Here is a 14,467-nt window from a genome sequence, read left to right as displayed (position 1 = left end):
CCAACAAAAGGTCTTGCGCGCACAAGGTGTACAATAAATTTATTGTACACCAAGATAACTTTTACCCATTTTTTTGTAACTTTAATCTAGTTTTGATTAACTTTTATATTAACAAAAAAAAGTTGATAGATAAATATTTTAAAGGGTTAGATGATTAATTTCATACATTATTAGTGATTTTGAAGAAATAAATTTTACTAAAATAAAAAAATTTATCACCAAAAAATAGATAACTTTAACATATATATGCTTAACTTTTAGGCATTTTGAGTTAACTTTTACTCTGGTGTACAATAATATTTATTGTATACCCATTGTAAATAAGAATTTGTGTTACCCCAAAGGCCACAACAAAATATCTTCACAATATCTAACATACGATAACTTTCTATCCAAAATTGTTTGGTATTACATGATCAACTGCTTGGCTAATGTTTAAGCAATTTTACATCATCTGGGTTTAAGAGTTACGGGAGTATATAGAAAGAATGACTAAAAAAATTAACGAAACATGATTTGTTGCACGCACGTGTTTCCCAGCCTTCCTGCTTTCTCCTGTACACAGATCAGAAAGACTTGGCCACAATTCCAGTGGGGTTTTGTACGACTATAGTATTTTCTGAATCATCTTTTTTCAGATATGTTGTCTCCTGATAAATGATAACATATCAATGTGGTCTAAGCACTTGAGAAACTTGGATTATGCAGGCTTCTACACTACTTTTACATCTCTAAAATCACACCTGTTGACAAACAAACATTTACACCGTATGAGCTCCACCACAAACAATAACAAAATGAATAGGCAGAAGAGTAACCAAAAACAGGCAGAAGAGTAACTTTAACCTGTTTCTAGCAATGAAAACTATTAAACCAAGCAAGACATTTAATATGCAATAATCGCGAACAAATGAGCCTGTGAAGAATGCAAAGCCATAACAAATAGGAGTATCTTCTACGATTCTACGAAGCTATTCTCACCATTATCTGAGGGACTTTCAGTAGCATCAGTGACAGTGTGTAGAGAATACAGGAGATAGCCAAAGCTCCAACTATGTTGTTTATCAACCTTTTGTTGTCTTTGCTTGGAACAAATGCCACTTTTAAAGTGTTTGTTAATTCAAATAGCCTATATGAAACCTGCACACAGTTGGAATCTACAATCAAAAGAGCTGAAAAGACAAAAATCAAGACAAATAATTTAAAAATGTGAAAATTAATATACTTACAGCCACATATATGCTAGTTATGAGCATGAAGTTCAGCAATGGGTAATCTGGGATAAATGACAACAACAACTTGGGTTGTCCATCGGGTACACTAGATCTGAAAACGAAAATGGACATTAGATTTTATTTAGCTGAGTTGCAGAATGAACTCCGAGACTTGACAGAAGGGGTTAACAGGATTGGATAAAAGGGGGGGGGGGGGGGGGGGGGGAACTTCTTTCAAGGTCAAAAAGATTGAGAAATTAAGTGTGAACAGCGTTGCATAAATTTGATCTCAAGCAAGTCTTCAACTACATACTGTAATATATTATCAGCATGAATTATCACAGTACCAACCTTAGCCATATGTGAAACTGTGAGATATAAGTCTCCAATGTGATCTTGCCAAGCCATCTGCAAAACCAAATTTTAACCACAAAACAGAAGTATTAAGACAACAAACACCAACAGACATCATCCACATTGTATGCCAAATGGAAACGTGCATAGGTGTTCTTGAAGGCTACTTACGCAAAAAGTGTTAACGAGTAGCTTCGTAAGTGCTGGGTAACATTCCTCAAGCATATGTAGACACTAGTGATCGGAGAACATAAAGGAATCAGAATATCAAAATTATGATTATAGCAATTAAGCTTACAGATAGGGTAAGTGATACTTACGTAATTGGGATCCATGAGGTGTAAGGATGAAACTTATTGTACGTAATTTTATCTAGCTTGTATATGTATTCAAACCAGAGATACCCTACCTAAAGATCAGAATGAAATTATGTCATCATCTCTGCATTTATCTAACATAAGTTTATTCACAAGAGAGAGCTAAGGAAACAAATAAGCAATATTACCGATAAAGCGCTCATCACGACAGCTGCTTTAACAGCTATTTTTCTTTTCACTTCTGCTTCTTCCAGTTTCTCCATCCACCTCTCAACCTGTTGCCACCATTTTCAGAACTTTAGCCATGAAGCGAAACGACACAAAAGACCTACGAAGAGTATGAACATATAAAACTATCCAAGACATTTTCATACAACAAGACCAGTTAAGTGCTGGGGATAAAGAGGGGGGGGGGGATAAAAAGAAATGAAGACAGGCATTTGAACTTCACCGTGGGATGATAATAGGCATATATCATTCCAATTATCCATATGTAGCGATCAAGGCCTGAGCGAAAGTGCCATTCATTCAAGACAGGGCGATTTGGTTTTGCAGGATCAACATAACCTTCAGTTTAGAGCATTTGTTAGATCTAGAAAAGCCAATATGCAGAAATTTTCCAATTGAAGCATGACAGAGAAATTTACCAATAAGAAAAGTGAATGGGCTCCAAATCAATTCAAAAACCCCGGGTATTTCCCAAATCAGTATAACAGTTAGAAAACAAGCACCAAATTTTACAGCCATGATCCATCCAATCTCATTATACTTGTGCAGGATGCCAAGAGCGCCATAAACCATTAGAGTGAAAAGAGTATGCATTGGGCATATGTAATACAACATATAACTGTTGTTTAGGACAATGCAGCAAAATATCACCAGGAAATTAAGACGCCACATCATCTGTTTGTGAAGAAATACAAATTAGAAGCAAATCAACAAGTCATTATTGCGGCAACAACATACCAGTTTAAGCATGTCATACCTGAGCAAATCTCACAACACTAAAATCCTTGCGGATATAATAGTAGGAGAAGTTCCCGAATCCAGTCATCCATACGTATGCAGCAATGAAAATCCGGATAGCATTATAAACCTCAGTAGCAGCAAAATAATGGTACATCAGAAAGAGCACCTGTCAACGATAATTAAAAATGGACTGAGAATTGAAGAAAGAACCATGATATGAGACAACACGTCACAAGTCATTCTCTATTGAAAAACGTGCATCAAAGTTAAAAAGTCCAATTTTGTGACACGAGCAGGGTGTGAAGGACTGAGGTAAAGAGTACAGAATATTTAACATATAAGACTATAAGCTCATAACATATATACCTTGTAAAACATTAATCACACAAGTGGGCACAGAATTGTTTGATATAATCAGCTTGAACATCAATCATTGTTAAAGGAACAAACCTGCATCCAACCTTTCCATTCTTCAGTTTGATGCCTATTCAAATAAAGAATTGATTTTCCAGAGAACGGTGATCTATCCGTATGTATTGTAAATGATGTTATAGCGGCGACAATGATAAGTAGAAAGTAGAGAAACAAGAATAGATCTCGATTGTAATCCTGCATCCCAAAATGGCAACAAAATATTAAGAAGCTGAGAGGAGGTCAGGTCAAGAAACTGAAAGTAGGAAAGAACTAAAGAAGTAAACGAAAAAAAAGGAAAGGCTACATGTAAATCAAGACTTTAAAGATAAGACTCTATGCATATAAAGATTAACCACTCCACCATCTCAAATAATTTACATTTCCACTTCCACATAAATCAAGGCCATAACAGAATGTTGACAGTATGTATGCATAATGAATACCAGAGTCCAATGTATGCATGTCCAAAAACATCAAGGTACATATACAGATAAGATAATGTGAAGACTTTCTAAGTTTCATACTTTCATATACTTTATTGTGTACAATCCTTATAGAATAAGTCAGATGCATCCTAAAACAAGGTGAAGGGAGAGTACCTTTTTAGATTCACCAAAAAGATTTGTGCGGTCACAGAAGTAGAAGTAAGCCAAAAACGCACCAAACTCAGACCTGAAGAGAACTCGAGCGAAAGCATTCAGTATCCATCTCTACAATGAAAACCTGAACAAAACAAGTCTGAATACAAGATTACAAGTAGCATTATGAGAATACAGATACTCACATCGCTCTCAAAGTCAACCGGTTGTCAAGCAAGAAAGTCTCATCCATTAAGAGAAACCTGGACATATAAAACAGTGGCTCATCAGAACATAGTAGAAATACAAAATTCTGAAAAAACTCTTTAATTGAAAACAAAGCCAGTCTCTGAACCTTGAGATATGATGCATGAGAGATTCATTCCGAGCCCCTGAAGGCACTGATTGTGTTCCTCCACCTTCCAGTAAAACAGCATTCTCACCTTCCTCTGTTGCACCATTTCTAACCTCGACCAAGCTGACCTCGGAATTCCTCCTGAAGGGAAAATAGCAGGAAGCATTGGAGCAAAATTATATTCAGATCCCGTGATGATAAACCAAAAAATAGCATTCAACCTTACAATTGCTACAGTAAAAAAGCCCACATGAGATGTTCACTATACTAACTGGGGGCTGATATGCGACACATACATCCATACAGGTTAACACTAATACAAGATACAACAGGACAGATGAACTCAGGCAATAGCACTTTTTCCCGTGCGTATGGAGAATCATTTCACACATTAGGTGAAATCACAAAATCCCCAACAAACTAATTACTTGTGCAATTTTTGTATATCCAGAAAGATAAAAGGAGTTTTGGGTGGGATAAGTGTAATAAATGTCACAGCCTGATAGAGACCAGGTTTCTCTATTTCTTGCTGCTTGCCTGCTTCTATAAACATGAAAATACCAGAAAAGAACACCGTTGGCTAACAAGCTATCCTTGTCATATATATATAACCAAATTATTGGATATTGTCACTAGTTTTCATTTTAAAAAATCACGTACAACAAGACATGGATTACAATGTCAAGAAACTAATTTTTTTTCCTTTGTCACTAATTTGACAATACATGAAATTGTCACCTTTAACAAGTCCAACAGTTCTATAAATTTCAAGAAAAAAGTTGGTAGTAACTGGTGTTTGAGGAGTTTAATCACCTTGCTCCTCCTTACCTTCCATTTAAAAACCACCACATGGTTGTACAGAAAAAATGATAATACAACAAGTATGCAATGCATTAATATCCATAGAAACACACGGATAAGAGACATATATCAATTCAGTAGCTACTAACAATATTTATTTATAGTTGAAGGTACAACACCGATATCTGTGCCCAAAAGTAAATAACATAAAGCCAAGAATTTGAACTCACGCTCTGGAGATGGTAGGCCTTTTTCTGTAATTCAAAAATTCAGAATATAACCATGACACGAAAACTGGAACAAATCCAAGGAGAAATGCTACCTGCAAGATGTTTTTTAGAAAACAACAATTAAAACAGGAAACTGAAAAGACAGAATATAGCAGGGCTGTCACAGGAAGTAGAGGGGAAAAAAAAGTGAACTTGGTCTCATTCTCATATGACGCAATCTTATTAGTGTTTGTTCCACTAGATTAACAATTTACTGTTGAAACCAGTACGTTACATGAAACTAAAATCAGGTACATCCCCAGGCCCAACCGACCTTAAAACAATCCAAGTAGAGCATGAGGCTTGCCACAAAAACACCAGTTTCTAAAGACAAATTTGGAGATTATTATCTATGACCACCAACAACAACCCCCCCCCCCCCCCCCCCACCCCCCACCCCCATTCGCCGACAGGGACAACATGACTTGTGTAGCCACAAAATTATTTTAGGCATTACTAACATCATTTAGACAAGTACGCATAAGTCAATTTGTAATGTTATACTCAGTAGTTATTCTTCTAACTCACATATTTCTCCTAAAATCTGGTACCACTACTCTTCTACATCACATACTCAGTAGCTATTCTTCTAAATCACTATTTGCAGGAAAAATAAAAATTGGCATGACCATACGTCAATAATGTGGTACTGCTGGTACTTCCAGACCTACAGAGCAGTAAAATTCCAAAGCTAACTAGTAGCAAACAAGTCCTTTGTATTTGAGACTTAGGCATACTGGATGGAGCCTAAACTTATGATCGAAAAAGGTCTTATGGTTGCTTCTTTTCCCTGCTAAATGCTAATCACCATCCACAACCAGCTATACTCCTTAATGTGAAATATATACTGTTTCCTTATTTGCTCCATGTAGTAACAATCAGCAATTTCAAATTCCAATCACACAGTTACCAACTTACCATGGTGGACTGATTCACAGCGTAGCTAAGATACATTGTTGTAACCTTTTATTATGAAAATCTGGATTTCAAATATAAGCAGTTGTTGTAATGGGTTTTATTCTAGCTATACCACTGATATTATGTTCCTCCGGCGAACATCAACCAAATACAATTTCGTCCCAAATTCGAATCGAACTTCGGCCTCATCACGCTGACATATTCTACCGAGAGATAGGAACATATATTATGCTACCTTATCACAATAACATTAATGAAACACGCTTTCCTCGCAAATCATCACACTAGGATATCACACTAACAACAATGAGCTACGCCTAATCCTTATTACTAAACCTCAGTCGCGTCACTCAAATTCATCAATACACTAAGATCGAAATGTCAACTTACTGAACAACAACATTGCAGCGATCAAATCAAATTTAGCATAAATTTTAAATCAGGCATCATAAATCAACTCCTGATCAAGAAAATTATTCAAGATTGAAATTAATTGTACCTGGCCAGGTGAAGCAGGACTATGAGTCGCCATTGTTGAACACTTTCTTCAACAAACTCGATCGAAATCGAGTTATCGATTAAAAAAAAACTATACGAGAAATGTCTTGAATGAATGAGAGACAGGAAGAAAATGAAGTTGCATTCAAAGCAACGCGAGCTAAAAATTGATCGGAGAATGCATTGAAGGGGAAGATCTGACGAGATTTGGGGGAAATGGAGTGAGAAAACCCTAGAAATCTGTGTCGGTAGTCAGCTTGAGAAATCGCCGGGAAGGAGAAGAAGAGAGAGAAAGATTGAGATTAGAGACGCGGATACAGAGGAGGGAGAAGCAGAGTGGAAATGCCAAGTTGGCAGTTGATCACATTCTCTAATATCTTCCCCGCTAATTCTTCCTTTTTATTTTTTCCTTTTTCAGCTTTACACTAGGTTTTATTTTAGAGAAAGGTTTACACTATCGTGACATCGTCCATATTTGAAGGTTTGTAAGCTTAAGTAGGGGCTTGGTTCATTAATTAGTCAGCCATAAATTAATACTTCATCTATTCCATATTTTCATTTGAATCATAACCATTAATACTTATCTATTCCATTTTAATAGCAATATTTGGACTTTTGTAAGACTACACATGTACATGCTTTTTTACCATTATCATAATTTAATATGTAACGGTAAGTATAATCATGTGCAATCTTGTTAGATTTGTTTAGATATACTTTTCAAACATTAACTTTAATATTCTTACTTGTAGATTTACTAAAAGATTTGATAGATAAAATTGTGTATTCGAGGTATGAAACTGTAACTGTTACATTAAATATGAAACGAATGAAATATGTTGTTCTTTCAAAGGTCGTCGACTATGAATTTGTATGACATATACGAAGTACAATTTATTTGGATTGTTGGTTGAATTGTTGCTTGTAATTATTCATTTATCTAAACATATATTCTTGACATAGTATTACGTGTTGCATCATGTTAGTAGATAATTTAAGATTTTTTAGGTTTATTTTAATGTATATTTTTAAAATATTAATAATTTTAGTTTAAAATAATAGACGTTGCAATTATTGATGGTCATAATTGTTCATTAACTAGCGCGTCCATCTCAAAATAATGCAATTAACCTGAGATAAAGGAAATAATTTTTTACGACTGTAAAGAGTCATTTTTCTTATTACTCTATCCATCCACAAAAAGGTAAAAACTAGGACATTACCACATACAAAACCCACAAAATAATTATGCAATTTGACTGAATTTCTGAAAATAACTCCCAAAATAAGTATACTACATTACTACGTCCAATTTGACATGTACTCTCTACTCCCTAGTGCGGAGTACTTGATAGACTGACTAAAATTATACGGAGTAACAGGTGTGTTGTTCATAAGGAATTTAATTTTGGAGGATAGACCTCCCTAAATAATCTTGTAAACTGTTTTATCTTTAAATTTACTTCCTAGTTTGCATCAAAAATGCTGAGCTTAGTAACGTGAGCTTGTGACCCAAGTGGGAGCATTAAGGTGATGGAACAAGATTTCAGCTCTATGGGTCCGGCCTGTGGTTGGCAACATGCAAGCTAGCCCTCTCCAAGTTGAGAGTTGGTCCATGTGGGTTGGGCGAAGGCCTGATCTTCATGGGCCTTAGAGTGAAGGAGACCGCGTGAGGCTGGTTTCATAGAGCAACGAAAAATTTCTCCCGCTCTTGTCAGTGGAAGGATTACGAGCGTGCGCCTCCAGGGCCCATTAGCACTCAGTTGGCTCATTCTCCAATGGACCATCACTTTTATCATAAAAACAAGATATGTTGGTGGATCACTTTTGCAAGTCACATGGTCGAGCCCCATCAACTGCAAAATGCTTGAAAGTCACATTGTTAGCAAACTCAGCCAGTCCACCAACCAGGAGGCCCGGAATTAACTTTCGCCCAAAACATTATGAGAGGATCACTTTTGCAACACTTTTACGCGGATCGTCTGTCCACAAATTCAAATAAACCAAAACAAATCATTAGTACAAAACACACACCATTAATAAAATAAAATAAAATAAATAACACGATAAAAAAATAATTAATCAATAAATAAAAGCTGAGGAAAAATAGGGAATCAGGTTTTTGGATACTTGAAATTGGGAAATGCCTATTTAAAATTAATTAAAACAATAATGTTAGTTCGTCTTATCCCAAACATGGGGACCCACATTATTCATTTTATTCACCGAAAAGCCATGCTACAAACACATCAATCCAGCAAAAGACATTTCCCCAGAACCAAAAGGTCAGTACACGTGTCCTTCAGAATCCCACGTTTCTCTCTCATCACTCAAAACTTTCGTTGAAAATACTTTGGTAAATTAATTAGTAAAATTCAATCTAATTAATTAATCATACATATCAAAATAAATTGGTCAATAAAATAGCGGTTGATGGCTGGTTCAGGGGTAGACCCAAGCCCAACATAAACAGGCTAGGTTAGATTGAATGGCTTAAGCCCATGGCGTAATGGTTTGTAACTAATTTGATCCATAACGTAATGGGTCATATACATTGGGCTGTGACCAATCCATTAAAGGTATAAGTTGTGAGTCCTTGTGACCAGCTAATGGTAAATGGCATTGGGCGTAATATATTAGTGGCCCATTCTCTTTCACTTATGGTGAGTTGTTGAATACTGTAACAAAACCACCACATTACCCACCGCAGTACAGCGGACAGACCACCAAAAGACAGGTATTTAGATGTTACATGACATTAAGCAACCACCGATAATGGTGCAGAATTATGGAATAACGAAGGTAAACTACAGTTGTATAAAAGTTAAGAACAGACCATTGGAACATAAAAAGCCTAACTTACACCTCTAAATCTAAAAAACGCCTAAAACTACAGAAACTAAACAGAGTTCATAACATGTATCAGATCTGAAGCTGAGAACAGTTCAAAGTTCAAACAGCCATTTTCGTATGCACTTTTTTTTTCCGAATTCTAAACAAAGATAATATGGCACCATGATGATCATAATACAAGGACTACAGATAGGATAAAGAGAGAGGGATTGACTTACATGCCGATGGGTCAAGCCTCCATCGGCATTCTTCCAGAGTATAACAGAGGCCAAACCCCACCCCTACCGCTTGGATGGTCTTTCATCATCATCATCATCTCCATCGTCATCTCCAGAATCATCATCATCATCACCTGCTCTTTTCCGCTTTGAAGGGGCCTCGGCTTTCCCACCATCATCGTCATCATCATCGTCGTCATCATCATCTTCATCAGTATCTTCATCATCGCCATTCTCTTCAGGCTCAAAATCAGAGGCATCCACCTCATCTTCAGCAGGAGCAACAGGGCGGACAAGATACCCGGTATCAGGCTCCTATACAATCAGATTTCAAGGGTCCATGAGGAGTTGGAGATTTAACCCAAAGATCGAGCAAATCAAGAAAAGTCTTTCTTAGCAATTTCTAAGTGTTTTATGTAAACTTGAGAATCATTTTTAAGCTCAAAACAAGCTTCACACAAGTTGGTTCAAGGACTAAAATCTAAATACACTAGTAGGGTCATCAGTGTGTTCTTAAAAAGGAACCAGACTGCCACGACACCCCAATTTACTAATCCTATAGCCCAATCCACGGCAGTGAAAACTGGATGCCATGGACCAAAAATGCTGCAACATCTCTACGATTAAACTATGGCAAACTCAAGGATGATATGCTCTGTTAGCCACATTAATATTCAAATATGATCAAATCACAACCAAAACAGCCACATCAGACTACATCTTATCATCAATACTTAGTCCAAAATAAAATGTAGAGTATTATTACAAGTCCAAAAATTTACTGGGACTCCATGGTCATGGTATTGGTGACACAGTTTTTTGTGCTCTGCGCACAAAGGGTCATGGTAGAGTAGTAAGTACGAGTTCTTTACCTACTATATACTTCATATTAGACCATAGAGAGTACTTCGTATATAGTTTTTCATGAAGATCGTAATACTTGTGAAGTTAAGAATCCAAAGTTCCGATATCATGGTAAAACTACAGAGTTACAGCTGTTTTTTCACTTTTATGGCCACAATTGAGATCTGTGTCAGAGACAACACCATTAGCCAGATCCCAATCACTATAAGTAAAAAAGATATCTTTTCTTAACAAGACCACTAGATCAAAACTCAACCCATAAATTCATCTGATGGAATTTTTTAAAAACAATGGCTCAAAATCAAACAATTCATTTACTAGATACAGGGGTGTCACATAAAATCTCAAATAATTAATAAAATAAAATAAGAATTCACGTACTAAAAGAAACTTTTCAAGAACTATTTTGATCATAAAACTACTCAAATTCCACACACAAATTTCTTTTTTGAAAAAAAACAATTCATTCAACAAAAGGATAACATTTCAAGACCTTTTTCCCCCTTTAAAACACAAAGTGAAATGATTTTGTGAACCAAAAATTACACGTATCTTCGAAAAAGGTTTTGAACAAAATTCAGATCTACAATGGAAATAATAAAATATACACTCCTTGTGCCCCAGATTTAGGAATCATTCTTCAGAAACACAACTAACAAAAACAAAACGAAAAGAAATACGGAGTAGGCAGTAAAATACGCATTTTGACCACTACCAACCTCAAAATTTACCAAAATACCCTCCCCGTAGCCATATATGCATAGATCTACACTACAAACCAGTAGATCTAATAAAATAAGCGTCAGTTAACCAGAACAACAAGCTCAAAAACACTGAAAACACAGAAACACTATACACACAGCAGAAATTTAAGGATTAACATGGAGAAAAATCCCAGACAACGAAGTATCTAAGTATGATATCAATAGATCTACTGGAAAAACGTAGCACGGAAACAGATCTGCAAATATGAACTACGGTTAAAGCTGAATTTAAGCTAAAAACAACAAAATCAATAGCAATTAGTAAATAAAGCATAAAATCAACAAATATTTAACGTAATACGAATTTAATTACCTCATCGTCGCCGTCATCGTCGTCGTCGTCATCATCATCGTCGTCTTCGTCGTCATCATCGTCAGCGTCATCATCCTCATCATCAACTGACGTTACAGCGGGACCATCAGAAGACGGTAGGCCTTCCGGCACTGCATTCTCATCAGCGTCGTCATCATCATCCTCATCGTCATCACCACCTTCATCATCATCATCGTCGTCATCTTCAGTGTCGTCACCGTCTTCTTCCTCGCCGTCAACTTCCTCCTCTAGAACTTCCTCAAACTCCTCCTTCTTCTTTCCGTTCATGGCAGCAACTTCCTTCTTCACCGACTCAATTTCTCTCTCCTCCTCCATCATCATCTTCATATTTGCAGAGAATTTTTAGGGAATTTTCCTTTTTTTTTGGAAATTATTTTTGGGGAAGAAAAGGGTTTAGTGAAGGGAGGGAGAGAAAGGGGGAGAAACAGGGGAGCGTCTTGGTTCGTTAGTTCGAACCAGTAGCAACCCTTAGCAAAGCGTGATCTCAGCCGTTGAAACAAGCGGAAATTGGGATTGATGACGTGTAGGAAGATCGGACGGTTTTGGGTTGGTGATTATTGATTAGAAGGATCTTTTTGTGTTTTCTGAAACTCACGTGTGATGCGCGTGCGTGGAAGTTTAGGGTTTTTTGATAATTTTAAGAGGGGATCTGATCTTCTTACGTGGTTTTACTATCGGGAATATTCCATTGGAAATATTACAGCGGTTAAACTTGTTGTCCTAGGTTTATCCATATTTGCGTACTTTGTCAGTACTGTTGTTTTCGGGCTGTAGGACTTATTGAGTCTGTTGGTTGGGCCTTTTCCAAAGGAACCCGTATTCTAATTTTCCCAAGTATGTATGACAGAATCACAGTGTACTTTTTGTATCTGTAATAATAAGAGGACTGATTAAAGACTTAGAGTTGGGCATTTGTCGGCTGCGTATATTTACGCGTGAATACTGCGACTCTTGTGCCTTACAGGGGCGGAGCCAGAAAATTTTAATTGGGGGGGCCAAATATAGTGCGGTATATGATATACAAAATTTATTCATACTCCTTCGAGAATAAAAAAATAGCGCGGTTTCAAAATATACTCCTTAATCCTTTTTTAACATTTAAAATACTTTGTTAAAGTTGGCCATTAAAATAAAGTTGTCAAAGCAAAGAATTGGAACAAAAAAAACATAACAAACAATAAATGAAAGTAGAAACAAAAAGCAAAGAATAGGCAAACTAAAATTGCATTTGTTAGGTCTCGAACCTGTGATATGCTGACATATTATGTTATGAGTTAAGGATTACCATCTCTACTACTGCTAGCTTGTGTTAATAATAGCGGAATTTAATACTTATTCTAGTCATAGGGGGGGGCATGGCCTACCCTAGCCCCCCCTTGGCTTCGCCCTGGTGCCTTAAACAGGCTAAGGAAAACAATTGTGGTATCAAACTCGTACGTCTCAATGCACGACCCGTCTCATGTGTGGTGCCAATGGGGCAGCTTATTATGTTTAAGATCTTTTGTTAATTGGTTAAAAATAAGTGTGTCAACATAAGAAACATTGTTTCTCGTGAAGATGAAAGATTTGTGTTGCGGGCCAAGAGGAATGATGTACAAGAAGTTGTCCAACCGGTCGTCGTTCTCGTACCAAGTTTCTAAAATGATGTCTATAAACAACCCATGGTCCATCGTTGTGCTTCTTGTGTCGTGTCGTTCTTACAGCGTGATCTGACGTGTCATACAACTTTTGTGTGGGGCTCGGACAACCTGATTGTCGACCTGGCCCATACCCACTCTAGGTCTCGTATTTACGAGCAGAATATTTTTCATCCTAGAATTAGGCCCTGTAACAGTGTTTTTTGAAGGAAATAATGCCCTTGGTCCAAGTATGCATTCTATGTTAAGTCTAATAAATGCGGTTCAGTATTAATTAACAAGTTAATAATTCAGTGAGATCAAGTGAGCTGAATGCCTAGCTAGAGGCCGCTTCAGTTCAAGTGGAATTAATGATATTAATCCACAGCTTACTCTTGACTGAACCCGTAGGGTCACACAAATAGTACGTAAACGGATCAAGTATTTAATGGCATTAAATACTCCATCTATGAATATTCGGAACCGACGGATCTTGGTTTCAGTGGGAGCTAAGATCGTCACAGGCAAGAAATGAATACTCCGGAAACGATGATATTGCCGGAAACGGAAATATGGATCGTATCGGAAATATAAATATTATCCAAGTCGTAGATGTTGCCGGAAACGGAAACATGGTACGTATCGGAAAATATTATCGGAAATGGAAATATTGCCAGAATCGGAAATATTGCCGGAAACGGAAATATTGTCAGAATCGGAAATATTACCGGAATCGGAAAATAATTCCGGAAACGGAAATATTAAATATTTGTTCGAAACGGAAATTAATTCCGGAATCGGAAATATTAAATATTGTTCGTATCGGAAATGAATTCCGGAATCGGAAAATTTAATCGGAAGCGCATCGTACGAATAAGCATCGGGCGAGGCCTGCCGGACGAGGCCCAGCACGAAGCCAGGCCATCGCCCAGCAAGCCAAGCGCGCCGCACAAACAGCCACGCCAGGCCCAGCGCAAGGCCAGGCCCAGCAGGCTGCGCAGCGCGCACAGCGCGCACAGCACGCGCAGCGCGCAGCGCGCGCGGGCGCTGCGTGGGCTGCTGCTCGCGCGCACGCATGGGGGCCCATCGTGGCTGCCGTGCGTGTGTGTGCAAGTGTTTGTGTTCGTGCAC

The 14,467-nt window shown here is 37.3% G+C and overlaps 2 protein-coding genes across 3 annotated transcripts; both read right to left on the bottom strand.

The window, feature by feature from the left end:
* Positions 1–358: 358 nt before the first annotated feature.
* On the bottom strand, positions 359–7,149 carry LOC110797444 (protein REDUCED WALL ACETYLATION 2). The gene is made up of 16 exons (XM_022002559.2): positions 6,689–7,149; positions 5,233–5,324; positions 4,202–4,342; positions 4,053–4,109; positions 3,868–3,940; positions 3,305–3,463; positions 2,871–3,020; positions 2,533–2,788; positions 2,337–2,452; positions 2,074–2,160; positions 1,889–1,977; positions 1,740–1,802; positions 1,566–1,622; positions 1,230–1,326; positions 982–1,140; positions 359–743 (listed from the first exon to the last, which is right to left on the bottom strand). The coding sequence occupies exons 1-16, from the start codon at positions 6,719–6,721 to the stop codon at positions 738–740; spliced, it is 1,635 nt and encodes a 544-aa protein (XP_021858251.2). The 5' UTR covers positions 6,722–7,149; the 3' UTR covers positions 359–737.
* Positions 7,150–7,930: 781 nt separating this feature from the next.
* On the bottom strand, positions 7,931–12,158 carry LOC110797445 (uncharacterized). Of its 2 annotated transcripts, XR_002535835.2 has the most exons (3): positions 11,700–12,158; positions 9,759–10,073; positions 7,931–8,669 (listed from the first exon to the last, which is right to left on the bottom strand). XR_002535835.2 is itself a non-coding variant. In XM_022002560.2 (2 exons), the coding sequence occupies exons 1-2, from the start codon at positions 12,045–12,047 to the stop codon at positions 9,822–9,824; spliced, it is 600 nt and encodes a 199-aa protein (XP_021858252.2). In that variant the 5' UTR covers positions 12,048–12,157; the 3' UTR covers positions 9,428–9,821. The 2 variants fall into 2 exon arrangements, 1 of the variants encoding a protein (XP_021858252.2); XM_022002560.2 differs by lacking the exon at positions 7,931–8,669 and having other exon boundaries at positions 9,428–10,073; positions 11,700–12,157.
* Positions 12,159–14,467: the final 2,309 nt, after the last annotated feature.

This window comes from Spinacia oleracea, chromosome 3 (genome assembly GCF_020520425.1).
Source record: "Spinacia oleracea cultivar Varoflay chromosome 3, BTI_SOV_V1, whole genome shotgun sequence".
Taxonomy (NCBI): domain Eukaryota; kingdom Viridiplantae; phylum Streptophyta; class Magnoliopsida; order Caryophyllales; family Amaranthaceae; genus Spinacia; species Spinacia oleracea.
Note: the sequence above shows the minus strand (reverse complement) of the source record. Positions and strands in the feature narration are given on the sequence as shown.

Excerpts from the sequence above, each read along its gene's own strand:
- LOC110797444 (XM_022002559.2), bottom strand. The coding sequence starts at position 6,721 with ATGGCGACTCATAGTCCTGCTTCACCTGGCCAG. Across the intron at positions 2,789-2,870 it reads GTGTTGTGAGATTTGCTCAG|ATGATGTGGCGTCTTAATTT; the intron begins GTATGACATGCT and ends CTTCACAAACAG. Across the intron at positions 1,141-1,229 it reads TAACTAGCATATATGTGGCT|GTTTCATATAGGCTATTTGA; the intron begins GTAAGTATATTA and ends AACTGTGTGCAG.
- LOC110797445 (XM_022002560.2), bottom strand. The coding sequence starts at position 12,047 with ATGAAGATGATGATGGAGGAGGAGAGAGAAATTGAGTCGGTGAAGAAG. Across the intron at positions 10,074-11,699 it reads ACGATGACGGCGACGATGAG|GAGCCTGATACCGGGTATCT; the intron begins GTAATTAAATTC and ends CTGATTGTATAG.